At 69.1% G+C, this 25948-nt stretch overlaps 4 protein-coding genes across 5 annotated transcripts; 1 reads left to right on the plus strand and 3 right to left on the minus strand.

Moving 5' to 3' along the window:
- Positions 1–490: 490 nt before the first annotated feature.
- On the plus strand, positions 491–3272 carry MSS51 (MSS51 mitochondrial translational activator). 2 transcript variants are annotated; one of them, XM_086621942.1, is made up of 6 exons: positions 491–762; positions 1055–1210; positions 1439–1563; positions 1753–2316; positions 2825–2918; positions 2996–3272. In XM_086621942.1, the coding sequence occupies exons 1-6, from the start codon at positions 491–493 to the stop codon at positions 3270–3272; spliced, it is 1488 nt and encodes a 495-aa protein (XP_086478068.1). The 2 variants fall into 2 exon arrangements, with proteins under 2 accessions (XP_086478068.1, XP_086478067.1); XM_086621941.1 differs by having other exon boundaries at positions 1055–1209; positions 1417–1563.
- An 834-nt stretch (positions 3273–4106) lies between these two features.
- On the minus strand, positions 4107–9308 carry LOC147527603 (cytoplasmic phosphatidylinositol transfer protein 1-like). Its single transcript, XM_086621955.1, has 9 exons — positions 9261–9308; positions 8227–8375; positions 6677–6765; positions 6491–6498; positions 5841–5912; positions 5637–5732; positions 5385–5540; positions 5233–5296; positions 4107–4372 (listed from the first exon to the last, which is right to left on the minus strand). The coding sequence occupies exons 1-9, from the start codon at positions 9306–9308 to the stop codon at positions 4107–4109; spliced, it is 948 nt and encodes a 315-aa protein (XP_086478081.1).
- A 3259-nt stretch (positions 9309–12567) lies between these two features.
- On the minus strand, positions 12568–13434 carry MYADM (myeloid associated differentiation marker). Its single transcript, XM_009977762.2, has one exon. The coding sequence runs from the start codon at positions 13432–13434 to the stop codon at positions 12568–12570; it is 867 nt and encodes a 288-aa protein (XP_009976064.2).
- A 1083-nt stretch (positions 13435–14517) lies between these two features.
- On the minus strand, positions 14518–24881 carry LOC104379707 (uncharacterized). Its single transcript, XM_086622518.1, is given in 13 exon segments — positions 14518–14662; positions 14768–14819; positions 15059–15155; positions 15263–15358; positions 15441–15558; positions 16045–16182; positions 16281–16312; positions 16314–16363; positions 16536–16664; positions 16919–17107; positions 21375–22385; positions 24774–24852; positions 24855–24881. Coding segments are annotated over 13 exon segments (2163 nt in total).
- Positions 24882–25948: the final 1067 nt, after the last annotated feature.

Raw genomic sequence — 25948 nt, forward strand, 5'->3', positions numbered from 1 at the left:
AAAGGTGCCCCTGGGGAGCCCGGCTGCTGCCCCGGCCCCACTCCTGGCTGAGGCTTGGTGCCCACCCAGCCACTCGCCTGCACCCCACGGAGGGCCCTGAGAGGGTGGGGGTCCCCGCAGCCCCACGGGGATGGAGGGGGGAGGTGTGGGGCGAGGTGCTGGGGCCAGGGGCAGCCACCCCTGGGCACCCCGGGGTGCAGGGCGGGGGCAGCTCCAGGGCCGAAGGGGTGTCGGGGGACGCCAGCAGCACCCCGGGAGCTTTTGGGGCGGGTGCCGGACCCCCAGCGCGGGTTGGCCCGCTCGATGGGAGGAGATGACCAGAATAGCTCCGCTATCCGATTCCCGCCGGAGGGGCCGCGGCCGCTCTCCTCAGCCACTATCTTCTCAGGGCTGACATTTGAGCCCTGGCAGCGGGACGTGCGCCGGGGCTGCCCGGCATCACCCAGCTCCTCCAGCCTCCCCGCCGGCGTGGCCGGGGTCGAGCGGCGGGATGGCAGGCGGAAGGCGCCGGGGGGGCGGTGGGCGCCGGGGGGGACCCCGGCAGCAGCCCGAATCGCCCACCTCACCTGCACCACTCTCTCCCACAGCTGCCACGGCGCAGCGACGTGTGGGTGCTGCCCCCAAAACCGGCCGCCCCAAGGAGCCAGCGGCGACGGGACCTGACGTGGACTCGCTGGGCTTCCAGGCCATGGACCGCAACGTGCCCGGGCTGTCCCATGTCATCCTCCAGAAGCTCAACATGAAGAGCTACGAGGACTACAAGTGAGTGAGCACCCATGGGTGCTGCCATGAGCGTGTGTTTCTCCCCACTCCCAGCCAGTGCATCCCGCATGTCCCCCCAGCCGGAGCATCTCCCCCGGCTCACCCCACCCTCCCAGCTCAGCCCGCAGGTGGGGTGCTGGGACATGGCACCCCACCACCAGCCCATTCCCAGCTCCCCGTCCCCAGCCAGCCCAAGCCAGGGTGCTCAGCCGGAGGTAAGACCCCAGCAGGCTGGGAGGGAGAATGCCAGCCCCACCATCGTGGATCCTGCTCACCCCCTCAACGTCCGCAGGTCTGCCATGGACGGGAAGAAGAGCGGCAGCGATTTCGGCATCCGGACTTACTTCGACATGTTCCAGAAGATGGAGGACACCTTCAAGTTTTGCGTTGAGTGCAAGAAGCTCCCCGATGCCCTCCCTGACCCCAAAAGTCTCCGGCGATGCAAGAGGTATGGAGGGGGGGGTGGTCTGATGGCATGAGGATGGATCCATCCTGCTTCCAGCCTGGTGACCGGGGTGAAGCTGGAGGTGTCTGGCCCCGACACCCACCTCCAGCCGCAGAGCACCCCAAAAACAGCAACACAGCCTGGTGGGGGGGGTGGCGGGGAGCCAGGCTTGGCAGGGCGGATCCTGCTCCCCACCCCCACCGCGGCTGGGCACGCTGCCTCTGTCCCCAGGTGCCAGAACGTGTACTACTGCGGCATGGCGTGCCAGCGTGCCAACTGGCCGCTGCACAAGAAGTTCTGCAAGAAGCTGAAGCTGGTGGCCCTGGACCGGCTGGTGGAGTGGCTTGTCTTCACAGGTGGGGCAGGGGACGCTGCTCCCACCCTGTGCGTCATCCCCCCCAGCCTGCCTGAACCCCCCCAGGCTGCACGGAGGGACATGGGATCCCTCCTCCCAGCTCCAGCCCCACCAGGCAGGTCCATGGGACGGGCAGCCTGGGCTGTGGGGCCACCACTGTGACCCCCAGCGCTTCTCCCTACCCCTGCAGGAGACATCCCCTTCCCCACGGAGACCTGGACAAAACCTGCCCGGGACGTGGAGGGCTGGGAGGACTGGTTCTCCATGCAGGGACAGCTGGAGGAGAAGCTGGGCACCATCCTGGCCGGGCGGTACATGACCCTCCTCTGGGCCAACGCTGGGAAGCCCCGGCCGGAGGACGAGGAGCTGCGCGCGTCTGTCCGGCGGCTGGTCACCGACTTCCTCTCGCGGCCGCTCACCGTGGGCTTGGGGCTGCGGCTTTTCGGCATCGACCCCCTCGCCAAGGCCCTCACGGTGCATGTGGTGGGCGCGTCCCACGTCGAGACCCTCAACGCTCGTCTGACGGACTACGATGAGCTGACGCGGATGTTTCCAGGGCACCGGGGTGTGGAGGTGGTGATGGTGGGGGTGGACGTGGTCGATGGACCCGTCATGAGGCCGCCCCTGGCCATGCCGGCGCCCCGGGGAAAGGTCTATCTCAGCAGCTACAAGGGGTTGTACCATGACTTCTGGGAAAGCCACGTGGAGACCAAGCTGGCCAACCGCCCCGACCTGGTGGTGGGCTTTCACCCAGGTGAGTGTCTGCGCCACGAAGGCGCCTGGACCCTTGCCACCCCACTGCCCGGAGCAGGATGCCCCCAGTAGGGTGCAGGGCAGACCCTGAGTACCCTGGCAGCGCCCAGGGCTGAGCCTGCTGGTGGCTTGGGACATGCCCAGGACTTTGCGCCAAGCCGCGATGGGCAACCGGAGCAGCCAGGGTGACCCCCTTGGGGCTCAGCTGCCTTGTCCCCTCCAGGCACTCAGTGTCACCCACCTGCCAGTCAGCAGGGCCTAGCAGCACCCAAAGGGGTCCCCACCATCAGGTCTCGGTGTGGTGGCTCAACCCAGGACCCGGAGCTGGGTGTGGGAGATGGGACCCACCTTGCTAAGGGCTGCCAAGCCCCACCGGGCACCCTTGGGGGATCTCTGGCACAGAGTGGGTGCCGTTAGAGCTGGATTTCCCTGGGGATGGGATGGGATGGGATGGGATGGGATGGGATGGGATGGGATGGGATGGGATCCTCACCGCCATGTCCCCGCAGGTTTCCACGCCTGCCCGGACCTGCTGGCAGGCTGGCTGCCCACCCTGCTGCTGCTGCGGGACTACCGCCTGCCCGTCCTCTTCACCGTCTACAGGTGAGCGTGGTCCCACTCCCCGCAGCGTGCCGGCACAGCCGGCTGGTAATGGGGCCATCCTCCTCCTCTCCCGGCAGCGAGCAGGAGCTGAAGTCCTCCCTGCAGATCCTGGCAGAGCTGGAGACGCACATTGCAGGCTACGCTGCCAACCCCTTCGCCTCACTCCGGCCCGAGCAGGTCTACTCCAGCCCCAACAAGGCGCCCGTCTACTGCAGCTCATACTACATCGCCCTGCTGGGGCTGGCGGCATCGGCCGCGCCGGACGCCGAGGAGCTGGAGGACGGTGATGGCTGGCAGGGAGGGGAGCCCAGTGCCAGCGGTACGGCCGGGGGCATCGCCCCAGGGCTGGGCTGAGCCCCTGCAGCCAGTGCCATCCTGCCCGCCCTGTCCACCCAGCCCCTCGCTGCCCTGTGCCAGGACCCCGTGTCCCCATCCCAGCATCGGCGATCCAGCCATCCCTCGCTGCACGCATCCACTCCCGGGGACGCAGCGCCCCAGCACATGGATGGCACAGGCACAGCACCTCTCCGCAAAGCCGAATAAACCACCGCTGGCAGCCGGCTGCCGCGTCTTGAGCTTTTATTTCCGAAAAAGCCTGTTTTCCCAAAGAAAACAGCGGGCTGAGCCTGCCCCAGCCCCCCTCGGGCAGCCGTGGCCCCCGGAGGGACGGACGTGGTCCCCGGAGGGACCTGCCGTGCACGGGGCTGCGTGGCCCTCGGGAAGCCCTGGCACCCTGCTGTCACTGTCACACGCACTGTGCCCCTGCACCGGTGCCCACCCTGCACGGTGGTGCTCCAGCATCGCTCACCAAGCCCTGCTCAGCCCAGCCACAGCACGTGGGCACTGGGTGCCACAGCCCCCACCGCTCACCAGCCTTGGCGGCCCCCATGGAAACCAGGGCAGACAGCGCTGAGCGAACCGGCCCTTGTGGCATCACCCTGATGCCATCGGGGACCTGCACCAGCCTGGCATCCCCTCCCGGCACAGCCAGTGGGTCCAGCATGGTGATGGTGGCAACGTCCTGCGTGGGCACCTGCGATGGCTTGCGGAGGCTGGTACCACCCTGGGGCTCCCTGCGCTCCGATGGTGGGTCCCTCTCCGGCATCGGTGCCTGTCGGAGGGGCCATGGCGGGCAGCGGGGCTGGCACGGTCCAGCTGGGGAGGTGGCACGGTGCGGCACAGCCGGTGTCACTCGGCGCCAGCGCGTTCCCGCAGCGCGGGCAGCGTCAAGGTCTCCGGCGCTGACTTCTTGCGCGGGCGAGTCTTGGGGGGAGCGAGGAAATCGGGGGCCTCGTCGCTGAGGGGGGTGGAGGGGGCGCTGGCAGGGGCCGAGTGCGTGGCCGTGGGCTGCTCCACCTCGCTGACCGACACGGTGGGTGCCACCAGGCCCAGGAGCTCGTTGGTGGCCTCCTGCGTCTCCCGCTCGTAGCGCCGCACCTCCTCCATCGTCATCCCTGCCGAGCACAGCCGGGCTTGGGGCCGCTCGGCACGGCCGCGTCCTGCACCCCGTCATCCTGGGGCTGCCAGCACCCCGTGCCGGCTCCCCCCCAAACCGGGCACCGGGAAGGGGACAGGGGCTGGGGACAGGGGGATGGGCAGGGAGGGTGGCACCAGCCTGGCCATCAGCGCGGAAGGGGACAGACAGCGCAGGCAGGGGATGCGTGGGGAGGGCAGTTGGGCAGGGTGGGAGCCCCTATGCCATGGGGTGCAGGGGGGGCTCGGCGGGCACCGGGCACAAGCCCCCCAAGCCTGCACCTGCCTGCAGGCAGCGCGGCGGGGTCCGGGGGGGTGTTAGGGGTGCTGGCTCCCCAGCTTTTGGTTTGTGGCCACTTGCATCTGAGTCTCGAAGGCCCGGACCTCTTCCAGGGACATGTCTGGAAGGCAGAGAGCCGCTCGCCGCGACGGCTTCGCGCCCGCCACCGGCACCCGCCGCTGGCCATCGCCGCGCTCAGGGTTCCCGTCACCGTGTCGGTGCGTGGCAGCTGCCCACAGCGTGTCTCCCTGCCAGAGCGGGGGTGCAGGCAGCACAGGCAGCGCAGGCAGTGCAGGCAGGGGTGCCAGGGCTCCTCTCCTTCCCCCCAGCCACGCTTCGGCCAAGCCATCGCCAGGCGTGCGGCGGCGCGGGCAGCGTGCGAGGGTGCGGGTGGGGGGCGAGGGCAGCGGGTTGCAGGGGAGCCAGGGGACGAGCGGGAGCTGCCCGTGGGGTTAGTGGCATCGGCGGTTAAACCCACAGCCCCCTCCCATCCTGGAGGTCCTGGGCCACCCCCAGGACCGTGTGTCCCCCCACCCCTCACCGGCAGCGCCGCGGACTCACCGCACCACTCGTCCACCCAGGCGAAAGCTTGCCGGTGCCCGATCAGCAGGATGTCCCGGATCACCTGCGCCGCACCGTGAGGTGGGGGGGAGGGGTCAGCACCCTGAAACTGCACCCCCCCCCCATCCCCCCAAGGTGCCCCCCCGCCTCACCTTGTGCACGAACTGCTCCACCCGCGTCTGCAGCCCCCACACCTCGAACTTGACGCTCACCAGCTTGTAGGAGCACATGATGGGCTTGGTGTGCTGGCGCCAGCCCTCCCGCAGCGGCCCCCGGCCCGTCTTGGCCGAGCTGAAGAAACGGGGGTCCTGGGGGGGGGGGACGCACAGAGCAGGGCCGTGAGCCCCCGCTCTGCCCGGGGATGGGGGACAAGGGGAGCTCCCCCCCGGCTCCAGCCGTGCCACCTCCAGGCTGCGGTAGTAGCGCTCGGGGATCTCGTCGAAGGCGATGTCCAGGAAGGAGACCTCGTGGTCGCCCAGGATTTTATCGCTGTGGAAGATCTGGGGAGGGGAGGGAGGGTGAGAGGTGGCGGCCATGCACGTGTCATTGTGTGTGTGTCCCCCATCCTGTGATGAGTTTGCCAGGTCTCAGGCGCGGCGCAGACTCACGTTCTCGCTGTCCCCACAGTTGTCCTCGTACTTGGTCTCGATGTAGATGGAGAACTTGGGCAGGAAGGAGCACTGCGGGGAGCAGCTGTCAGCTGGCCCCGAGGGACACCCACTCCCAAGGACACCCACTTCTAAGGACACCCACCCCCAAGGATGCTGAACCCCCCGGGATGCCCATCCCCAAGGACACCCACTCTGGGGGACGCCCAGCCCCAAGGGATGCCCATTCCCAGAGGACACCCACCCCAGTGCCTCCCTCCCTGGCCAGGGGACACCCAGCCCCAAAGGACACCCACCTTGAGAGACACCCAGCCCCAAGGGATGCCCACCCCGAGGGATGCCCATTCCCAGGGGACACCCATTCCCAGGGGACATCCACTCCAGTGCCCTCTCCCTGGCCAAGGGACACCCAGTCCCGAGGGATGCCCACCCTGAGGAATGCCCAGACCCGAGGGATGCCCACTCCAGTGCCCCCTCCTTGGCCAAGGGACACCCAGTCCCAAGGGACACTCTGCCCTAAGGGATGCCCACCCTGAGGGATGCCCACACCCAAGGGACACCCATTCCCAGGGGACACTGACCCCAGTGCCCCTCCCCAGCCACGCCAGGTGCTGGGGAAGGGGCCAGGTCCCCCCTTGCCACCTCCTTACCGTGTACTCTGCAGGGACACCGTGACACGTCAGCATCAGGGGGTGGCATCATGGCGGGGAGAGAGTGAGCGGTGAGACTGGGAAGCAGCCATGGCCAGGCTCTCCCAGCAGCCCACCGCCATCGGAGCGGCACAGGCTGCCCGGCGGTGCCCGGGTGCCCGTCCCCGCGCCCTGCTCGGGGCTCACCGGTGATGGTGTAGGGGTAGTAGTTCCAGGCCTTCTCGGTGATGTAGAAGATGCGGGGGGTCACCGCTCGCGCCCAGCTCGGCAGTTTACTGCAGGGGATCGCGGTGGAGGAGGGGGCTCTGCTCAGGGCAGGATAGTGCCCTGCCCAGTGCCACCTGGCCCCGCTCCGCTGGATGCAGCCCTGCCCAGCCCCAGCATGGCCCTGGCTCTGGGACCCCCATCCCCTTCCCAGGGACCTCACCTGCTCCCCAGGACCCTCACCTCCACCCCAGCACCCCTCCATGCACCCTCACCTCCACCCTGGGAACCCCCCAGAGATCCCTGCCACCTCCCCAGGTCTCTCATCTGCACCCCAGGACCCCCCCAGAGACCCCTGACACCTCCCCAGGACCCTCATCTGCATCCCAAGACCATCACCTGCACCCCAGGTTCCCCCCACCAGGAACCCCTGCCACCTCCCCAGGACCCTCATCTGCCCTCCAGGACCCCCCTAGGGACCCCTGGCACCTCCCCAGGACCTTCACCTCTTCCCCAGCATCCCCATCCTCTCCCCAGGACCCCCCTCTTCCTCTCCAGGCATCCCTCCCCCCTTCCCCAGGACTCCCCAACCTCCCCAGGGACACCCCCCCCACCCTTCCCCAGGGCCCCCCACCCTCCCCAAGGCCAGGACTCCACGGTGCCCCCACTGTCCCCAGGCACCCCTGCCCAGCACCCCATGGCTGCCCACACTGCCAGGGCAGGATCAGGCCCCCAGAGGAGCCGTGAGGTGGGTTTTGATTAATTTTCAGGTGTTATAAATACCAGCCCCGAGCAGGGAATCGTGAGCGTTGCGGCTAAAAATAGCCCGTCTCACGCCAGCACCTCCCGGGTGGGCGAGCAGCCGGTGCCCGCACCACAGCGTGCAACAGCGGGTGGCGGGCACACGGGCACAGCAGCACTGGGTGCCAGTGGTTGCCCAAGGGGATGCGCGGGGAGATGTGGGGACACCCCAGGAACGGGCTGAGCAGCAGCCTGGGCACCCCTGCCCACCCCTGCACTGCAGCCGGGGCACCTGCTGGTACCCCAAGAGATGGGTGCCCACCGGGAGAGGGGTGTAATCCCCAGGGGTGGGCACACCCCTGCAAGATGCGTGCATGCCCAGGAGATGGGTGCAGCCCTTAGGAGATGGGTGCACACCTGGGAGATGGGTGCTGCCCCCAAATAAGTGCACCCCTGGGAGATGGGTACACCCTTAGAGACAGGTGCAGCCCCCAAAGATGGGGTGCCCTGAAGACGGGTGCACCCAAGGAGATGGGTACACCCTGAGAGCTAGGTGCAGCCCCCAAAACAGGTGCACCCTCCCTGGGAGACAGGTGCAACCCCTAAAGATGGGTGCACCCCTGGGAGATGGGTGCAACCACCCTGCAGGGTATCAAGGACCTTCCCCAGGGATTCTGGTGGGAGGGATGGGACCACCCTGATGCCTGCCCATGCGCCCCCACTACAGTGCCGCCCCAGGTGCCAGGGCCCCCTCCCCACCCAGCAGCCCCTTGCTGGAACTGCAGCCTCACCTGGAGAGGTGGACACGCTTCTCGGTGAACTGGCCGGGGCCATGGACGGGGTCCTCATGGGGCTCGTTCTTCACCACCTCCACACCCTCGCCCTTCTCGCTCTCCTGGTGGCTGTGCTTGCTGATGGTGTAGAGCTGCCCCACGCGGTACTGCCAGCCACAGCGCCCAGCCTCAGCACCCCCAGCCCCAGCCCTGCCACCCACCCACCTGAACCCGCTCCCGGCATGGGCTCCTCTTTGCCAGCCTAACGGCTTTCCAGCTGCACTGCTGGGAGGGGAAACTGAGGCACGGAGCAAAGGGGCGGCAGACCCCGAGGCATGCAGCGGGCAGGGGTCACCCAGGGCACCCTGTTTCAACCCTTTCATCCCTGGGCTGCTCAAGCACCTGGGCGAGGGTCACATCCTGCCCTTCCTGCTCTTCCCTGGTGTCCGAGTGCCTTGCGGAGCGCCTGGAGGCTTTCTGCTCGGCAAGAATGCCGGCACGCTCCGCGGAACTCTCTCTATAGATATATAGGTACATATCTATACATCCAGATGGAGATGGGGGGGAGTAGCCACCCCGAGCGCTGCAGTGCCATGGGCACCCAAATCCCCACCAGCTCAGCCCGTGGTCCTGGGGCCAGGCTGCCCCTGAACAGCCCCCGGTGCCGCCGTGGGGCTCCATGCCCGGGGGGATGATGTCCCCCTGCCTGCACCCCAAACCATGGCTCAGCGCTCACATGGAGCACCCCGAGCCCCACAGCCGTGGCCGGAGCACATCTCAGCAGCTTGGCCAAGGCAGCCAGTCCCTGACACAAGCTGTGCCACGAGGGCACGGCAAAGGGGTCCGCGGTGCCCCTCAGCCCCTCTCTGGGCAGGGACCCGATCCCTGGGGGGACCATCAGCGGGTCCCTGTAGCCAAGCTGTCCCTGGCACCCATGGCCTAGGGCTCAGGGCTCCCTCTGTCTCTGCACCCTTCTTCCCAAACAACACCCCCCTTTCTTGCCCAGCCCTGGGGGCACTGGCAGCCCTGGCTCCCCACTGCCCCCCACTCACCTCCTCGGTGGTGAGCGGCATGCAGATGCGGTACTCCTTGATGAGCATGGTGGCACGGGGGGGCGGGGGTCAGGCCGAGGTGTCGGGGGCACAGCTCATTCTGGGGGGACCCGGGGGGTGCGGGTGAGGAGGGGGACACACAGCGCTCGGCAGCCTCCCACGCTCCCATCCCATCACCGGTGACTTCATGAGCCGTTGCCATGGCAGTGGCGTGAGGTCACCGGTGCAAGGTGCAGCCTTGGTGTACCGGGCTGGGGACACCCCGGCACCCCGAAACCCCTGTGGCGTTAACCCCTTCCCTGCTAGGCAGACACCCACACCCCTGCGCAGCTGCCTCGGAGCACACATGCCCCCCCCCAGATCACAGTGCCATCCCTTCAGGGTGCCACATCCACACCCAACCGTGGTGGCTGGCACAGGGACACCAGGCTGGGATCAGACCCGCCGATGGCCACCCATGCTCTGGCCCGTCCCGGGGGCTGCTCCCAGGGTGCACCCCTGGTCGTGTCCCTTGGGTGGGACACCCCTTCCCTGGGCTGGAGCTGGAGCCCCCACCCCGAGGCAGTCCCCAAGCACCCATTGCCTCTGCTCCAGCCGGAGCTTGGGATGCTCAGGGTGGGTAACCGAGAGGCTCAGGGGGGCCCTGGCTGTGGCCCCCAGCCCCACGGGGCAGGGAGGGGACGTGAGCCCCCCAGGAAGTCACCCTGACCAGGGGATCAGGTCTGGCCCCCTTGGAAGGAGCAGATGAGGGTCTTGTCTGGGGCAATTGGTCCAGCTGGGGACACAGGGGCATCCCTGGGAGCACGGGGGGGGGACAGGGGGGCCCCTGGTGGCACGGGGGCATTGGGGGACACAGAGGCGTCCCTGGGGGACACGGGCACCCTGCTGACAGGGAAGGGGCTGGGTGCTGGTGCCGGGTCGCGGGGAGCCGAAAACCCCCCTCGGGGGCTCCTCCGCCGGCCCCGGGACCCGCCGCAGCCCCGGCGGGCAGCGGGGCGCGGGGCGGGAGGGGACACCCGGGACACCCGGCCCCGGGGCAGCTCACACCGGCCCCGGGGGTCCGGCTGGCCCGGGGGGGGGGGAGCTGGGGCTGCCCCGGGAAGGGACGTGCCGTCTGGGGCGGGGTGGGCTCCGGGGCTGCCCGGGGCGGCCGGCCGGCCGCGCCGCCGGGACAAGCGGGCGATGCTCGGGCCGGGGCGGGCTCGGGACACCGCGGGGGGCCGGGACCGGCAGCACCGGCAGCGCTCCCCCCGGCCCCGGCCCCCTCCCCTCCCGCCCGGCCCCCTCCCCTCCGCATCCCTCGCGGGGTCGGGGCTCCCGCTGCCCCCCGCCCCGGCCGCACTCACCCGGGCCCGCGGCGGTGCCCGCTCCCCGCCGCCGCCGCCGCCGTGCCCCGGCCGCCCCGGGCCGTGCGCAGGAGCGCACCGCCTCCCGCACCGCCTCCCGCGCCGCGGCACACCGACCCCTAGGGGGAGGAATGCACCGGCACCCGCACGGGGACCGGCACCGGACCGGGACTGCACCGGGACCGGGATTGCACCAGGACCGCACCGGCACTGGTATTGCACGGTACCGGTGTTGCACGGCACCGGCACGGGGACCGGCACCGGGACCGCACCGGCACTGGTATTGCACGGTACCGGCACGGGTACCGGCACCGGCACTGGTGTTGCACGGCACTGGCACGGGGACTGGCACCACGACCGCACCAGCACTGGTATTGCATGGCACCGCTACTGGGACCGGGACTGCACCGGCACCGGCATTGCACGGCACAAGCACCACACCTGCACTGCACCCGCACTGGCACCGTATCTCCATCAGCACCGACATTACACCACACCGGAGCTCCCCTGGCACGGCCCAGATTGGCACCGGGCCTCCCCACACCCACCGACTCTCAGCTGCTCCCGGAGACTCTCAGCAGGTGCCATGCCCCTCAGCTGGGTGATGCCCCAGGGTGTCCCATGGGTGCGGAGCCCCGATGGGTCTGAGCTCTCCCACTGGGACCCCCCCGCACCTCCTCCTGCACCCTCACCCCCATTGGGTGGGTGGGAAGGTGCAGGGGTGGGGGTGCAGGGAGCTGGGACACCCACCAGGCCACCCACCACCGTGGTGGCCCCAGCACAAGGCATGGAGGTCCCACTTGCCCGGGCACTATGGCACCCACGGGTGCCATGTGGTGTCTGAGGCTGGGTGTGGGCTCTTTCGCCACCATGGCAGCTGATCTGTCCATCTCATGGTGGTGGGGACCCCGCTCTGCGGCCTCCAGCAGCCCCGAGGCAGCAGCGATGGCCTCAGGCTGTGGCCAGTGCCAGGGCAAGCGATGGTGGATGGAGAAGCACAGGCTGGGGACAGTGGCCCCAAAAGCCACCAGGGTGCCCCGCGGGGCACCCATCCCACATCCGGGAGCACCGTGCCAGGAGCTGTGCCCGCCGGGCACACCTTTCCCTGCCTGCACCGCTCCGCTTCCATCTTCCTGGTACACTGGCCTGCGGTGCCACCGGCCTCCCGGTGCCACGTCTCAGCACCCCCAGCTCTGGTGGCACCGGGTGACAGCCACCACCCCCCCCTCCCCCGGCCGTGTCCCCCCAGCAGCCTCCGAGGAGTAAAGCAGCAGGGACAGGGGTCCCACCAGCATGGCAGGGACCAGACCCTGCGAGGCTCCCCCTGGGGTGACAGCGGTGGGGACGAGGATCTGGAAGTGCTGGTGACGAGGTGCTGGGGGTGCTGGTGATGAGGACCTGGCGGGCTCTCAGCAACCCCCTACCCCCAGCAGCCACATTCCTCCCAAACCCGTTTGGCAGGGTCCTGTGCCAGTGCCAAGGCGAAGGCATCCGGGTTGGGTTTTTTCCTGCTCATGCCCTGCTTCTCTCCGGTGCCGAGGCAACAAGGAGGAGAAGAGAGGATTTGCTGGAGCCCAGTGGCCCCCCCATGCTGCTGCCGGTGGCCCCCCCACCCAGTCCCGAGTCTCCGAGCCCCCGTGCTGCTGGGGAGGACCCTGCAGAAAGCCAGGAAGGGGAAGAACGAGGAGGCAGAAGCAAGTGAAAAATGACCCAGTTTAATCCCAAAGCCCCATCCCTTTCCCTGTTCCGTACCCCCCCTGGCCTCTCGGCCCCCCGGCCGGGCACCCCCTGGGGCACAGGGCTGAGCGCACCCCTGGGAACACCCCCCGGCTCTCTGCTCCGGCGCGGGGAGAAGGAGCTCTCCGAGGCACCCGGCCTCTTCCTCGGCTCCGTCGGCAGCCCCGTGCCGGCACCCGGCCACGTCCCGCCACCCTGAGCCCCACCGAGGTCACCCCGAGCCCTTAGGGAGGTTCCCTGATGAAGACCATCTTGGTGGAGTAGACCAGGTCCACCAAGTAGGCGATGAGGTTGAAGATGGTGAGGAAGGTGACTCCCAGGTGCCTGTCCCACCAGCAGCTCCTGCCGCAGGAGCTGGGGCGCGTCTGCCCCTTGAAGCTGTAGAGGGGCCAGAGGACGGTGGCAGTGAGGTACATGGCCAGGGCCAGGGCGTTGTAGCCCACCAGCATCTTCTCCAGCGGGAAGGGCATGTAGGCGAGGCACCGGCCGATGGTGAAGATGATGATGAGGAAGGTGATGATGAAGCAGATGGAGTAGACAGCCACGCACCATTGCAGGCCGGCTTTCGAACTGTAGGTATCCAGCAAGGAGAAGATGAGACAGGCCACGTAGGCTTCAAAGACCTTGAGGAGCCCGGGCACGGTGGAGAGAAAGCTGCTGATGTCCCCTGGCTTGGCACGGGTGAGTCCCACCTCAACCGCGTAGGCGAGGAAGCAGAGGCAGGAGGCAGTGGTGGCCACGGCCTGCCGGGCACACTTGCTGCTGCTGCAGGGGCTGCTGATGAAGGTGGAGGGGAAGACCACCGAGGCAGTGAAGACCATCAACGCCGCCAGCATGGAGAAAGCCGAGGTGAAGTCATCCCAGGAGAGCGGCAGCTTGGGGTAGAGCTCCAGCAGCTCCAGCACCAGCACCAGCAGCGTCACGGCGAAGCAGAAGCACCAGGTGAACATGCACCACGTCCCGTAGGGACCGCCGAAGGTCCTGGTGGAGGCCACCAAGCTGAAGGCGACGCAGGACAGCACGACAGCAAAGAGCCGGGCGATGCCCACCCAGGAGGTGACGGCACGGAGGTTCACCGTTGCCACGGCCATGCTCCCGGCCGGCTCTCCCACCCGTGCCAGGAAACGGGTGCTGCTCTTATCCGGGTGCTGGGATGGAGGGGTGGGGCGCCGGGCAGCGAGCCGCTGGACCCCCCTGAGCCACCCGTGCCAAGGACCCCCCCAGCTCTGCCGCCACCGCCACCAGCGCCAAGGCACGGCTCACCGGGGCGGCTGCTGGGAGCTGGCGGCGGCGGCGCAGGCAGGTGGATCATTAACGTGGGGCCGGCTGAAGGGCTCTGGCGCTCGCGGTGACGACGAGCCCTGCGGCGGGGCTGGGTGGGGGGGGTGAGGGCCTGGGAGCAGCCACGTGCCACCGTCCTGGCACCAAACCCCGGCCCTACCCGCGGCAGGAGGCACAAAGGGGCCCTTCAGGCACCCCCGGAGCACTGGGGCGGCCACCCTGGCACCCCCATCCCCATGCTGTGCCGGGGCCGGCGGCCAGCGGGGCAGCGCCACGGGGGCTGCCTGAGGGGCTCGGGGGGCTGCACCCAGTGCCGGGTGCCCCTGGCAAGGGGGTGCCACCATGGGGAGCGGACGGGTGGAGCCCCCCCACCCCTCTTGTGGGTGGCACCTCGGCCACCTGATAATGGGCTCAAAGTCCAGCTGTGCCAGCTGCCGTCACCGGGTGGGGCGATGGTGGGGAGGGGACACTCACTCTGCCCGCCCTGGCCACCCATGGCGCCACCGGCACCCTGCGCGCGGCACCACCACCTCCCCAGGATGCCCAGCCGGTGCCGGCACTGGGCACCCTGGCAGCACGGTAGGGAGGGGGGGTCTCGCCCCGTGAACCCAGCTGCTGGAGCAGCACAGGAGGGTGGTGGCATGTGGGGCGGGGGCGGGCAGCAGGAGGAGGATGATGATGGCAAAGGCTGAAGACTCCAGGTTGACCTTTAATGCTGGGTGGGGTCCAGGGGGTCTGTGCCCACGGCGGAGCACCCAGGGACCCAACCCAGGGCCGCCCGGCACCCTTGGGGGGGGTCTCCTCACCCCGAAACAGAAGGGGAGCTCCTCGCCCCCCCAGCACAGCCGCTGGCGGGCAGGGGCCGGGCACTGCCAGGGGGGTCCAGCGGTGGCTCAGGGGTCGCTGCCACGCTCGCCCTTGCCAGGCAGCCCGTTGTGGGGGTTCAGCGCCGGCCGGTTGCTCTCGTTCAGCCGCCGCACGCGGTAACTCTCGTAGTGGACATTGTGGGTGATGTCCTTCAGGTCCTGCAGGTGGGACCTGGCCGGGGTGGCAGTGGGGAGGCAGGGTGTCAAGTCACTGTGCCCGCGATCCCGCCGTGCCCGCTGTAAGGTGCCGGCACCCCCCACCCTGGCCCCCGCTCACCGGATCAGCAGGTCTCGCAGGAGGGGGAACTCGCAGTGCTCCGGGTTCTCCACTGCAAAGGAGGGCAGAGTGGGCAGGGTGGTGCGGGCAGGGTGGTGGGGGGATGCCCAGAGATCACATCCCAGCAGGCTCCAGGTCCCACCGGAGCACTGCTACAGCTCCACACTGCACCCCCCGGCTCAGCACCCACCCAGGCAGGGATGCACCCATGGGTGCTGCTCCTTGCACCCCCAGCAGACCCACCACCCTCATGCCCGGGGAGGGCAGGGGGGGGCAAGAGGCTCTGCTCACCTTCGATGATGCCCCACTTGGTCTTGCGGCCCAGCACCCGCTTGCCATTCACCTGGTGCTCCTGGTCTGCCCCCACCACGGCAAAGGGGATCTTCTCCTGCCAGCGCAGAGGACCGTGGTCACTCCGGGGTGCTGCCAGGCACCCCCAGGGGTGTCTGTCCCCCATCGTGGTTCCATCCTCATTCCCAGCATCCTGGCACTCACCCGAATCCGGTTGTTCAGCGCTCTGTCATCGGGGTCCTGGTCGAAGTCCTCCTGCGGGTACACGCTGATGGCATGGGTCTTCAGGTCCTCCTGGATCTGTGAGATATGGGGCTCGAGCTGGGCTTGGGGGGGAAACATGGGGCACCCTGGGAGACCCCCCCCAGGGACCTGCCCTCACCCGTTGTTTGAACTCAGCCCGTTCCTCCAGGGTGAGCGTGTCGGCTTTGGCAATCACTGGCACCACGTTGACGATCTTGCCAAGCCGCCGCATGAACTCCAGGTCCAGTGGGCGCAGCCTGCCAAGGACCACCATCACCCCAGGGTGACCCCACCACCACCATCACCCCAGGGTGACTTCACACCACCATCACCCTGGGGTGACTCCACCACCATCACCCCAGGGTGACCCCACCACCACCATCACCCCAGGGTGACCCTACCACCATCACCCTAGAGTGACCTGCACCACCACCACCTCAGGGTGACTCCACCACCACCATCACCCCGGGGTGACCTCACCACCACCATCACCCCAGGATGACCTGCACCACCACCACTTCGGGGTGGCTCTACCACCACCATCACCCGAGGGGGACCCACACCACCACAATCACCCCAAGATGACATGCACCACCACCACTTCGGGGTGACTCTACCACCACCATCATCCTAGGGTGACCCACACCACCACCACCACCCCAGGGTGACTCCACCACCATCACTCGAGGGGACCCACACCACCAAGCAAGGAGTACCCATGGGTGCTGTGAGCAGGGACTCACCAGTGACCCGTGGGGGGGACAAAGTAGACGCATCCATGGACCCGAGTATCCGGGATCTTCCTCTTGCGGGTGATGAGGATCTCCTCACGTAGGTACCTCTCGTACTGCTCATTGATGTATTTGATGATGGGGTCCCAGCTGAGGACGAGGAGTTGGGAGACAGCATCTGAGCTCAACCTCCCACCCCAAATTCCCCACCCCTCCAAGCTGGGACGCTTCACCTCGTTGCATCCTACCAGTTCTCGTTGTTGATCTGGTCTCCAAACCCCTGGTGTGTCCGTCACCGTCAGCTTCATCTTCACACCCTTCTCCTCAATGACTATGGGGCAGAGATGTTGGTCAACGGGGATGAAGAATTGGGGAGAAGCAGAGGACCAGGGTGGGGAAGGGGGTCTGAGGCCGCATCTGCGGCCTCAGACCCCCCTTCCCCACCCCGGTCCTCTCCTTCTCCCCATGGTTAGTAGGACACGTCCCCACGGTGGTGACCTTACCATGGGTGACTGAATGCAGCTGCACCGTCTTGGGGATCCGTTCCTCCTGGGCGGGCTGAGAAGCTTTGCGGCTCACCTTGGACTTGAAGAGGGTGTTCACCATCGTTGACTTCCCCAACCCGCTCTGCCCTGCGGAGACGTCGACAGCTCCGATTTATCCCCCCATCCCATAAACGTATTCCCCTCCAAGGCGATAATCTGGGAGAAGCCAAATTTGGGATGAGGTCTCCCATCAGCATCGCTACGTTTTGGGGTACAGGATGTTGCTCCTCTTTAATTTCTTCTTGCTTAAATTCTTTAAAAATCCCATAAATCTTTAAAAATTCTGGCACGGCGGCATCGGAATCGGGATTCCCACCCCAACCGCCGCGGTCACTGCTCACCCACGACCATGATGTTGAACTCGAAGCCCGTCTTCATGGTTTTGATTTTCATCTGCTCGAGCACGGCTTCGATTCCCACATAACCAAAGAGCTGGCGACCCGCCAGGCCGGACGCCGCGGTGAGGGGCAGCTCCTCCTCCGGCGCTGCCGGTAGCTCCATGCTGAGATCTTCAGGCTCCAGGCTGTTCCCTGTACATGTGGGTGAAGGTGGGTGAGCTTGGATCCTCCCACCCCCACCCGGTGCCCACTCCTCCGCCGGCGCCGTTGCCCCAGCAGCAGCCACCCCGGCGGGCACGCAGCCCTCCCGGCGCATTCCTGGCAGCTGGTGAGGCTCGGCATGGCAACGGGGCATGCCGCTTCCCCCAGCACCCCACAAGCAGAGGGGGGACACGGAGGTGCCATAGCAGCATCCAGTGCCACCAGGCAGCCCTGTCCGTGCCCCGCGATGCCACCAGTGAGGCGGTCGCACCGGGCACTGCAGCCACTGCCAGCACCCGTCGCCCAGCCCACACTGCCACCCATGCCCAGGCCACCTCCTGCAGCACCCGGGGGGCTCTGGGCCCGGGGTGGGACGTGTCACCCGGCAATGCACCTGCCAGGTGCAGGGCACCGGCTCCTGCCAGGGCGAGGGGGATTGTGCCCAGAGCGTGGGCAGCTTGGGGGGCACCAGAGCCCTGCACTCGCCCAAGCCCTTTGCGCGGCAGCTTTGGGGGACCCCCCTCCCTCCCTTTCTTCCTCCTCCTCCCAGCATGGCCATTGTTCAGGTCCTACCTCAGTGCCACGGTGCCCTTGCTCCGCACCCTACTACGGTCAGGGTGGTCCCCCCGGCGCCATCAGCGTCCCCATAGCCATCAGCGCCACAGCCCGGCCCCCCTCCTCTCTGCCAGCCCCTGGCTGGCACCGAACCCAGCTCTGGCAAGGCTGCCGCTCCCACACATAGCAGGCACAGCAACAGCCCTCCCCCCACTCCTTCTCCCCTCCCCCCAGCCCCCTCCCCACCCAGTGCCAAGTCTGCCAGTTGCCTGGCAGGGTGGCGATGGCACCCACTCGCTGTGCCCACCTGGCACACGTTACTGCTGGCCTCCCGCCACGCCGATGTGGACAAGGACCTTGGTACAGGGATGCCCCCCCCACCCCATGGCACCCATCACCCCCATGGGTGGCTGCGGTGATGCCAAAGGGGAGCGGGAGCACCAGGTTATCCCTGGCTGGCACCCACTGGTTCCCTGGCACCGGGGACCACTCCACACCGTGCCCCTCGAGCAGCACCCATGCCCAGCCCCAGCACGGGCACAGCAGGATAAGGTGAGGGATGGGGGCCCTGCCACCCGCCCCACTGCCGCAGTGCCCCATGGCGCCTGCGTCCCCCCACGCTGCAGCCTCCCCGCCTGCCACATACGTGCCAGCTGGCTCTTGGCATCAGCGAAGCCGGAGCAGCAGCTTGCCCGTGGCTGGGGCTGCCAGGCTGCCCTGCCGAGGCTACGGCTGTGTGCCACACAGCCTGGGGACAAGAGACACGTGGGCAGGGTCTGGCCCCAACTGGCCGCGGGTACCAGGAGATGATGGAGCCGAACACGCCTGTTGCCATAGCAACAGCATCCTGGCTCCGGGAAGGGGCACCCAGCACCCACTGGTGGGTGGCAGGGTTGGGAACAGCAGCGCCACGTGTCCCAGCTCCCCCCACCCAACCCCCCCGGGTCGGGGTGTTCCTCGGAAGTGTCGAAACCGGGGACTTCCTGGTGACAGTGGTGCCACTGACTGGAGGAGGGGGCCAAGGGCAGGCAGGGTGCCCGCTCCCACGGGGACCCACCACCCAGCACCCCCCCATGCTCACCTGGGCATGTCACTGTTCCCAGGGGACACCGAGCCCTCTGCACCCCCACCCCCATCCCTGCCAGCCCCCGGCCATTGCTGGGACAGATCCAGAACCCAGTGATGCAGCCGCTGCTCAGAGCCAGCCAGGGTGGCTGGGCGCAGGCAGGGCACAGGCAGGGTCTGGTGCTTGCAGCCCCCCCAGGGTGCAGCACCCGCACAGGGGCTCAGCCATCACCCACCGCCTCATGCCACGCTGTGCCGTGCCGTGCCAGCGGCAGCGCCGAGCAGGCACGAGCAGCCGGAGCAGGCAGTGGGTGAAGCTGCAGGGCAGCGCCGGGTGCTGCACCCACAACCGCCTCCCCTGCATGGCTGGAGCCCCCCACCCCGAAATGACCCGTCGGTGCCGGCCGGCAGCCGGGCAGCCACATGGAAGCTCTTCGGCATCACCGCGCACCTCCGGGGCTAATGGCTCCTGCAGCCAGACCTGTTGGAGGACTCATTAAAGATGCTCTTATTTTCCAGGCAGGGACGAGTAATCCCGGGTCCGTGGTCTCCTCCACGGGTTTAATTACTGATGTGGGGTAATTGGCCCGTTCCCGGGGAACCCTGTAATAAGGCTCCAGGGACGGAGGGGATGAGCCGGGAGGGGAGCTCGGGCCGGACCAGGCATCGCCTCAGCCACGGAGCGCAGCCAGCCGGGGAGAACGTCGCTCCGCATCGGATGAGCATGAAGGAGCCGGCCTGTCCGGCAAAGGGATGGAGGATTTTGGGGATGCTGAGGGAGAGGTGCTCACCGCGCCGGCAAGGCACCCACCGTGGCTTGACCCGCCTGGCAAAGCATGACCCAGAAACGCTGGCACCTCTCCCAGCGCCGAACACAACAATGGTGACAATTCCCATCCATGGTGACAATCCCCATCCACGGCCCGATCCGGAGCGAGTTCACCCGGTGTGGCCAGGAGCCACGGCACGGGGCCGGGGGCTGCCGGGTGCCGGTGGCGAGCAGAAGCAGAAGTCAGCCGGCGGCTGAAACCTTGCGCCTGCCCATGGGGACCGGGGACCGAGGGCTTCGCCCTGACCCAGCGGCAGCACCCCCCTGCCCACACGCCACCCACAGTGCCACCGTGGCCATCCCTACCTGGGTGAGGCGGCCGGAGCCGGGGCTGCTGTCGCTGAGAGCTGGTCACCGGGGCCAAATGGCTCCTGGGGTGCAAGGCGGGGAGAGCGGCTGCAGCCCACGGCTCCTCCTCCGCTCCTCCTCCTCGCCCGGGGCCCTGCGTGGGCGACCCGGGCGCTCTGTGGTGTGGAAGTGAAAGGCGGCAGCCGCCGGCTCGCTTGGTGCTTCCTCCCACAAGGTGCAGGGCCAAACGTGCCGCGCCATCCCACGGCCACCCACGGGTGCCACCGGCCTGGGGACCGCGGTGGTAGCCCCTCAGGAGAGGAAACAGCGCGTCCCCACCTCTTCCTGGCAGAGAAACCACTGTGCCCAGGCAGCGCCTGCCAGTCCTTTGCCATCTGCATGGCAGCCGGTGCCCATGTGCTGCCCACCGGCTCATGCCTCACTCCTGAGCTGCCCTGCCAAACCCTGGCTTGGTCCTAAGCGCCGCCCCACCATGTCTCCATCACCCCGGCTCAGCCCTGAGCACTGTCCCCCCATGTCCCCGTCACCCCAGCTCAGCCTCGAGCACTGTCCCTCCACCCTGGCCAATGCCGCGGGCAGCGGCAGGTCAGTGGGGCAGCCGGGCTGGCTGGGCAGCACGGCCACGGGCATTGCTGGGGGATGATTCACGCCAGCCCGGAGCAGATGATGTATGGGGAGAGGATGATGTATGGATGCCTTTGCCGGCGTCAGTACTTAGAGCCCGGCGACGGCGGCGGCTCTCATGACACGCCAGCGAGACGGGCAATGAGCCCCAAGCACCCAAACAGGGAGCAGCGGCGGTGGCGGCAGCCGTCTCCCGGCCACCCCGGCACCCTCCAGCCTTTCCCGGGAGGTGCCCATGGTGGTGGGAGCCAGGGGCACGGCTGTGCCAGGGCGGCCCACATCCTCCCCCCGGCACGAGGCGCACACCCGAGCGCGCCTTGGCCCCCCGCCACCTCCTCTGCCCCCACGGGAAGGGAGGAACAGGATCCGTCCCCGTGCCAAGGCAAGGAGGGATGAGACGGGAAGAAAGCGCTGGACGTGGGACAAGATCGCGGCGATAGCCGGCACGCGCGGGGCCCCGGCGCTCAGCGCTGCTGCCGATGGGGCACATGTGTCCCAACCTGTCTCCCTGCGCCGGGGAAAACTATTAGTGCCGGGGTGGCGCGGGAAGCTCGCCAGGCACCCCGGGGCCGGGCGGGCTGGGAGTCCTGCCAGCACCGTTCTGGGCTCCGCGCCGTGCGGCTCCCCCGCCACGCGCCGTGCTGTGCCGGGTGGCATCCAAGGCAGCCCGCAGCCCCCCAGCACTGGTGGGGATGGAGGAGGGAGCCAGCCATGGGGCTCATCCTGGCCATGGCATCCCCAGCATCACCATGGCCCAGCATCGACATCCTCTCCAGCATCGGCAGCGCCGGGGCTCACTGGGGGGTTTTGGCAACGCTGCACCCAGCAAGGGGGTCCAGGTGGGGAGATGGGAGAGGGGACAGGAACGAGTCCTACCGTGCTCCAGTGTCACCGCAGCCAAGCCGCCGTCCTCACCGGGAGCCGCTGCCACCACGCAGGGTGCCCGTGGCCCTGCTGGCCTGGCACTGGGAAGGTTTGCCGCAGCTCCAGCAGGCACTGCCAGGGTCCCCAGGGTGGGCACCATCACCAGCCCCCCGAGGAAGGCGGGCTGGGAGCTCACTTGCACCGTCTGCGGCTGGGACACCAGCTTGAAGGGGGCGGCTTGGGGGGCCGGGGCTGCCTCCCCCTGGCCCCGGGGTGGGGGCCGGTGAGCCGGAGCGGTGCTGGCCCCAAGGCTGACCCTCAGCTGCGGCTGGGGCAGCGCACGGGGGGCCGTGTCCCACCCCCCTGGCCCCTCGGGGAGCGTGGGCAGCCCTGGAGCCGCCTCGGTGCCATCGCATGGGGCTGGGGACGAGGAGGAGGAGGAAGGCTGGTGGGCACAGGTTTGGGTCACAGGGCTTCGAGGGCCCCATGGCAAGGGGTCCAGTGGGGGGGTCCCCATCCCCGGCTCCTCGGCGATGTGCAGGTCCAGCGTGGGCAGCGAGCCGTGGCTGGCAGCGGTTCTGCAGAGGGGATGCTCCAGCTCCGCCGGGAAGACGCTGCCGTGGGATGGGACCTTCTTCAGGCCGGGGCTGGCGGCCGGCGGGGTGCCCAGCGGCTGGGGGGGCCCAGTGGGCGCGGGGCTCTCCAGGCTGGAGGACGAGCTGCGGAGGCTCTCACCGTCGCTGCCCGGCCCTGCAGCAAAGCCATGGCGGGTCTGGAAGGAGGCGACGCGGGCGATGCCGGTGCTGGCAATGCCGGTGGCTCGGCTGGCAGAGAGACTGGTGCTGAGTCGGCTGCGCAGCACGGGGCTGGGAGCAGGGCTGGCACTGACAGCTGTGCCCGAGCAGGGCAGGTGGCCAGGCTGCAGCGGCCGGCAGCTGTCACCTGTGCTTGAGGGCAGTGGGGAGACTGGTGGGGAGCCGGGCACCTCCTCCCCATCCTCCGCCTCAAACGATTTCTTGAGCGCTGGGGACAGAGAGAGAGATGGTGGCATGAGAGTGGCACCTGATGGCACCCACCGGGCTCTGCCTCCTCCCCAGCCAACCCCAAGGCCAGCCCTGTTCGTGGACCCCCTGCCACGCCGCACCATGCCAGCACCCGGAGATGCCCCCCGCGCTGCTGGATGCCAAAAGGCCGTTTGCGAGCCCATCCCGCGTGGGAAACCAGCTCAGCGCCGGCGGCCCCACCGCATTGTTCGCCGCAGTTTTTATCATTGTTCCTCGCGGTTTATCTGTGCCCGGCCGGCCGGTGCTGCCGGCTCCCTGCGCAGCACACTGCCCGCTTTATTCCCCCTGTAAGGGATCCGGCCCTGAGTAACTGGATCCCCTCCCCGACCCTCTCCCCCTCCATCCATCCAAACAGCCATGCTGGGAAGGATTCCTGCCCCTTTACAGGGCATTAACCCTGAAGCCTACTGATGACAAGTCAGGCTAGAGCCATCCCTACAGGCAGCAGTAACGTTACAGTCCATGTGGGAAGCTGCATCCACACCTCCCACACGGCTTTACGCGACTGATAGCAACCATGAGCCCACGCCACGGCTCCAGGGCTGCTGGTGATGCGATGGTGTGCCCCCCCACTGCCTCGTTGGCATCACAGCACCTGGCTCTGGTGCAAAGCCTCTTGCGGAGCAGCTGCCAGGTGCTTGGCAGCGGTGGGAGGCCCTCTCCCCATGGGCACCATGGCCTGGCCGGACACCGCCGCAGCAGGTCTGAGCAGCCAGGACCCCCGCGAAGCCCCTGCGGGCAGGAAGCACCTTCACCGGGCGGCCGCCCCCTCCCTCCCTCCCACCGCGATGTGGGGTCCCCCAGGAGCCACGCTCCTGCCAGCTCTGCCGAAGCAGCACCTTTTGGTGCCACCAGCCGGTTCCCCGGCCCCGGGGAGAGCGTGGGGGGCCCAGGCCCCCGCCGGGCAGCCTTCCTCGCCCCCGCCGCGCCCCGCTGCCAAGCAGCGGGTGGCTGCCTCCGGCGGGGAGGCTGGAGGGGGGGGCGGCCCACGCTGCGCCCCGTCATCCCGGCACGTGTGCCGGCCTGCCCCAGCACAGCACCCGCTGGCACGAGGCCACCCTCGCCCTCCTCTTCCTCGGCTCCGTGGCTGCTGCCTGGGCTCGGCTGCGGGTGGTGGGGGCAGCGGGGTGGTGGGGGTCCCCAGCTCCCGTCTGTGCCCGGGGTGGGCAGGGGCCAGGGCACAGGTGCTGCCGATAGCTGGTCTCCTCCAGGCAGGTTATTTCTCGGGCCACTCCCGCCCGTCTCCAGCTCGCCAAGGTGCCGGGGGCCACGGGGACAGCACCCCCCTCCCCACATCCATCCCACCGCCGGGGGCACACCGAAACGCCTCCTTTCACCCCAAACCTGCCCCTGGTCACGGGTCACGTCCTCACCCACCGCTTCGGCTGCCCCAGGTGGTGTCCGGAGGGATGGGCAGAGCGGGACGGGGGTGGGCAGCGGCGGGGGGGTGCAGGATGAGGTGGGGGGGGAGGATGTGGCAGAGATTGGAGGGGTGGGGGCGGCCCGGCAGCAGCAGGGTTAAGGTGCCCAGGGTAGGTGCACACATTCCTCCCCGGCGAGGGCAGCAGCAGCCCCGGGGTCGGGTTTCGCCGCCCGCCCCTCCCCGCCCGCCCCCGGCCCCGGCCCCGGCCCCTCCCGCCGCGGCCTCCGGGAAGCGGTCGGCGATAATCGCGGGAGAGAGAGAACGACGAGCCCGTCCCGCTGCCTCCTGCGGCCGGGCCCCCCCCGACCCCCGCAGCCCCCGGCAGCCGCGGACCGGAGCGCGCACACGCGGGGGGCGCGCACACGCACACACGGGGTGGGGGGATGCGCACACGGGGTGGGGGGGTGCGCACACGCATCCCCCCCGACGCCCTCCCTAGAGCGCTTTGCAGTTCCCCCCCGCCATCCCCACCCTGCTCACCCCACGGGCGCATCCCCCCGCGAGCACCCACGCCCTCCCCCCCCCCCCCCCCCCCACGGGCGCACCCACGCCAGGCTGCCCCCGAGGGTGCGCCCCGCCGGGCAGAACCCGAGGAGCGCGGCCCGGGGGGCGCATCCCACCATGCGGAGCCCCTAGGGTGGGGAGGGAGGGAGCAGCCCCCCCACGATGCGCAGCCCTCGGGGACATCCTCCACCACGGTACTCAGCCTCAGAGGAGGGGGGGAGCGACGCCCTCCACGATGCTCAGCCCCGGGGGGGCATCCCAGCCCCCCCAAGACGCTCAGCCCCAGCAGCATTCCACCCCCCCGCCCCGCATACCCAGCCCTGAGGGGGGGTCTGGCAGCCCGCGGGGGGGGGGTCACCCGTTGCGGAGGGGGGTCACCCGTTGCGGAGGGGGGGGGGCGTCTCGCAGCCCCGGCCGCACCTTCGAAGTCGGAGAGGATCCCGTCCAGGTGATCCTTCACGGAGAGCCGGGCCATGCCGGGATGGAGGGGGGGGGCCGGCGGCTGCCGCCCACCCGGAGCACCCGCATGGGGAGGCGGCGGCAGCGCCGGGCGGAGCGGAGCGAAGCCGCAGCTCAGCCCGCCGAGCCCCGGGACGGGACGGGACGGCGCCGGCTACCCTCGGCGGGGAGGGGAAGGAGGAGGGGACCAGCACGGGGGGAGGGGAGGGAAAGAGAGAGGGAGGGGAGGGGGAGGTGCTGCCCGCGCCCCCGCCCCGGCCGGACCCCCTCCCCTCCCCTCCGGCTCGCCGGGCCCGGCCCCCGGAGCTCCGCCGGTCCCGCCGCCAGCCCCCTCCCACGGGCTCGGCTGGTCCCATCGGCACCGGCCCCGTCCCACCGACCCCAGGGCACTGGGATGCTGCAGCCCCTCGCCTCTGCTCCGGCCGGGGATGCCCCCGAGCCCTGGGGGAGGAGGGACCCCCCTGCAGCGCCCGGCAGCAATGGCCGGAGTTGGGGACCCCGCGCTCGGCTCCGCGACCCCTGCGCAGGGCGAGCGAGGGGGCTCCTCTGCCTGCACCCCCCCGGTGCTCCTCTGCAAGGGGGTTCAGGACAGGCTGGGGGGGACCAGGGCAGGCTGGGGGTCCTGGACTGGCTGGGGGGATTCAGGGCAGGCTGGGGTCTGGGGCAGGCTGGGGGAGAGGGTTCAGGGCATACTGGGAGAGACCAGGGCAGGCTGAGGGGGATCCAGACAGGCGGGGGGGTTCCCGGGCAGGCTGTACACCGTAGGCGCTGCTCCCCCAGGGATTTCTAGTTTGGAGTAGGGGCAGTAGAACGCATCGGTGCAGGCCGGGCTGCCCGTCCTCGGCTGCCGGCTGGGTGTGCGGGGTGTTCGCTGCGGTGTTCCTGTCCCCTGGCGCGGCTGTCCCCGCCGAGCCCTGTGTCCCGTGCCTGAGCTCCCGGAGCATCCCCGGGGACCAGCCGCAGCGGCCCGCGCTCCCCGTGAGCATCCCGGGTGGCCCCGAGGGTGAGGGTCTGCACCGGGGCCGCCCTCCTTGCCCTTACGGGATGCTCGGGGAGGAGCGGGGTGGGGAGCATCACCCATCATTCATCCACCTCCCACCCTGGCTGCCAAGGGTTAACCCCCCTCCCAGCCCCAT

Source organism: Tauraco erythrolophus, chromosome 17, assembly GCF_009769465.1.
Source record: "Tauraco erythrolophus isolate bTauEry1 chromosome 17, bTauEry1.pri, whole genome shotgun sequence".
NCBI lineage: Eukaryota > Metazoa > Chordata > Aves > Musophagiformes > Musophagidae > Tauraco > Tauraco erythrolophus.

Excerpts from the sequence above, each read along its gene's own strand:
- LOC147527603 (XM_086621955.1), bottom strand. The coding sequence starts at position 9,308 with ATGCTCATCAAGGAGTACCGCATCTGCATGCCGCTCACCACCGAGGAG. Across the intron at positions 6,766-8,226 it reads AAGCGTGTCCACCTCTCCAG|TAAACTGCCGAGCTGGGCGC; the intron begins GTGAGGCTGCAG and ends GATCCCCTGCAG. Across the intron at positions 5,297-5,384 it reads TGGAGCAGTTCGTGCACAAG|GTGATCCGGGACATCCTGCT; the intron begins GTGAGGCGGGGG and ends GGTGCGGCGCAG.
- MYADM (XM_009977762.2), bottom strand. The coding sequence starts at position 13,434 with ATGGCCGTGGCAACGGTGAACCTCCGTGCCGTCACCTCCTGGGTGGGC.
- MSS51 (XM_086621941.1), top strand. The coding sequence starts at position 491 with ATGGCAGGCGGAAGGCGCCGGGGGGGCGGTGGGCGCCGGGGGGGACCC. Across the intron at positions 1,564-1,752 it reads GGAGTGGCTTGTCTTCACAG|GAGACATCCCCTTCCCCACG; the intron begins GTGGGGCAGGGG and ends CTACCCCTGCAG. Across the intron at positions 2,317-2,824 it reads GGTGGTGGGCTTTCACCCAG|GTTTCCACGCCTGCCCGGAC; the intron begins GTGAGTGTCTGC and ends ATGTCCCCGCAG.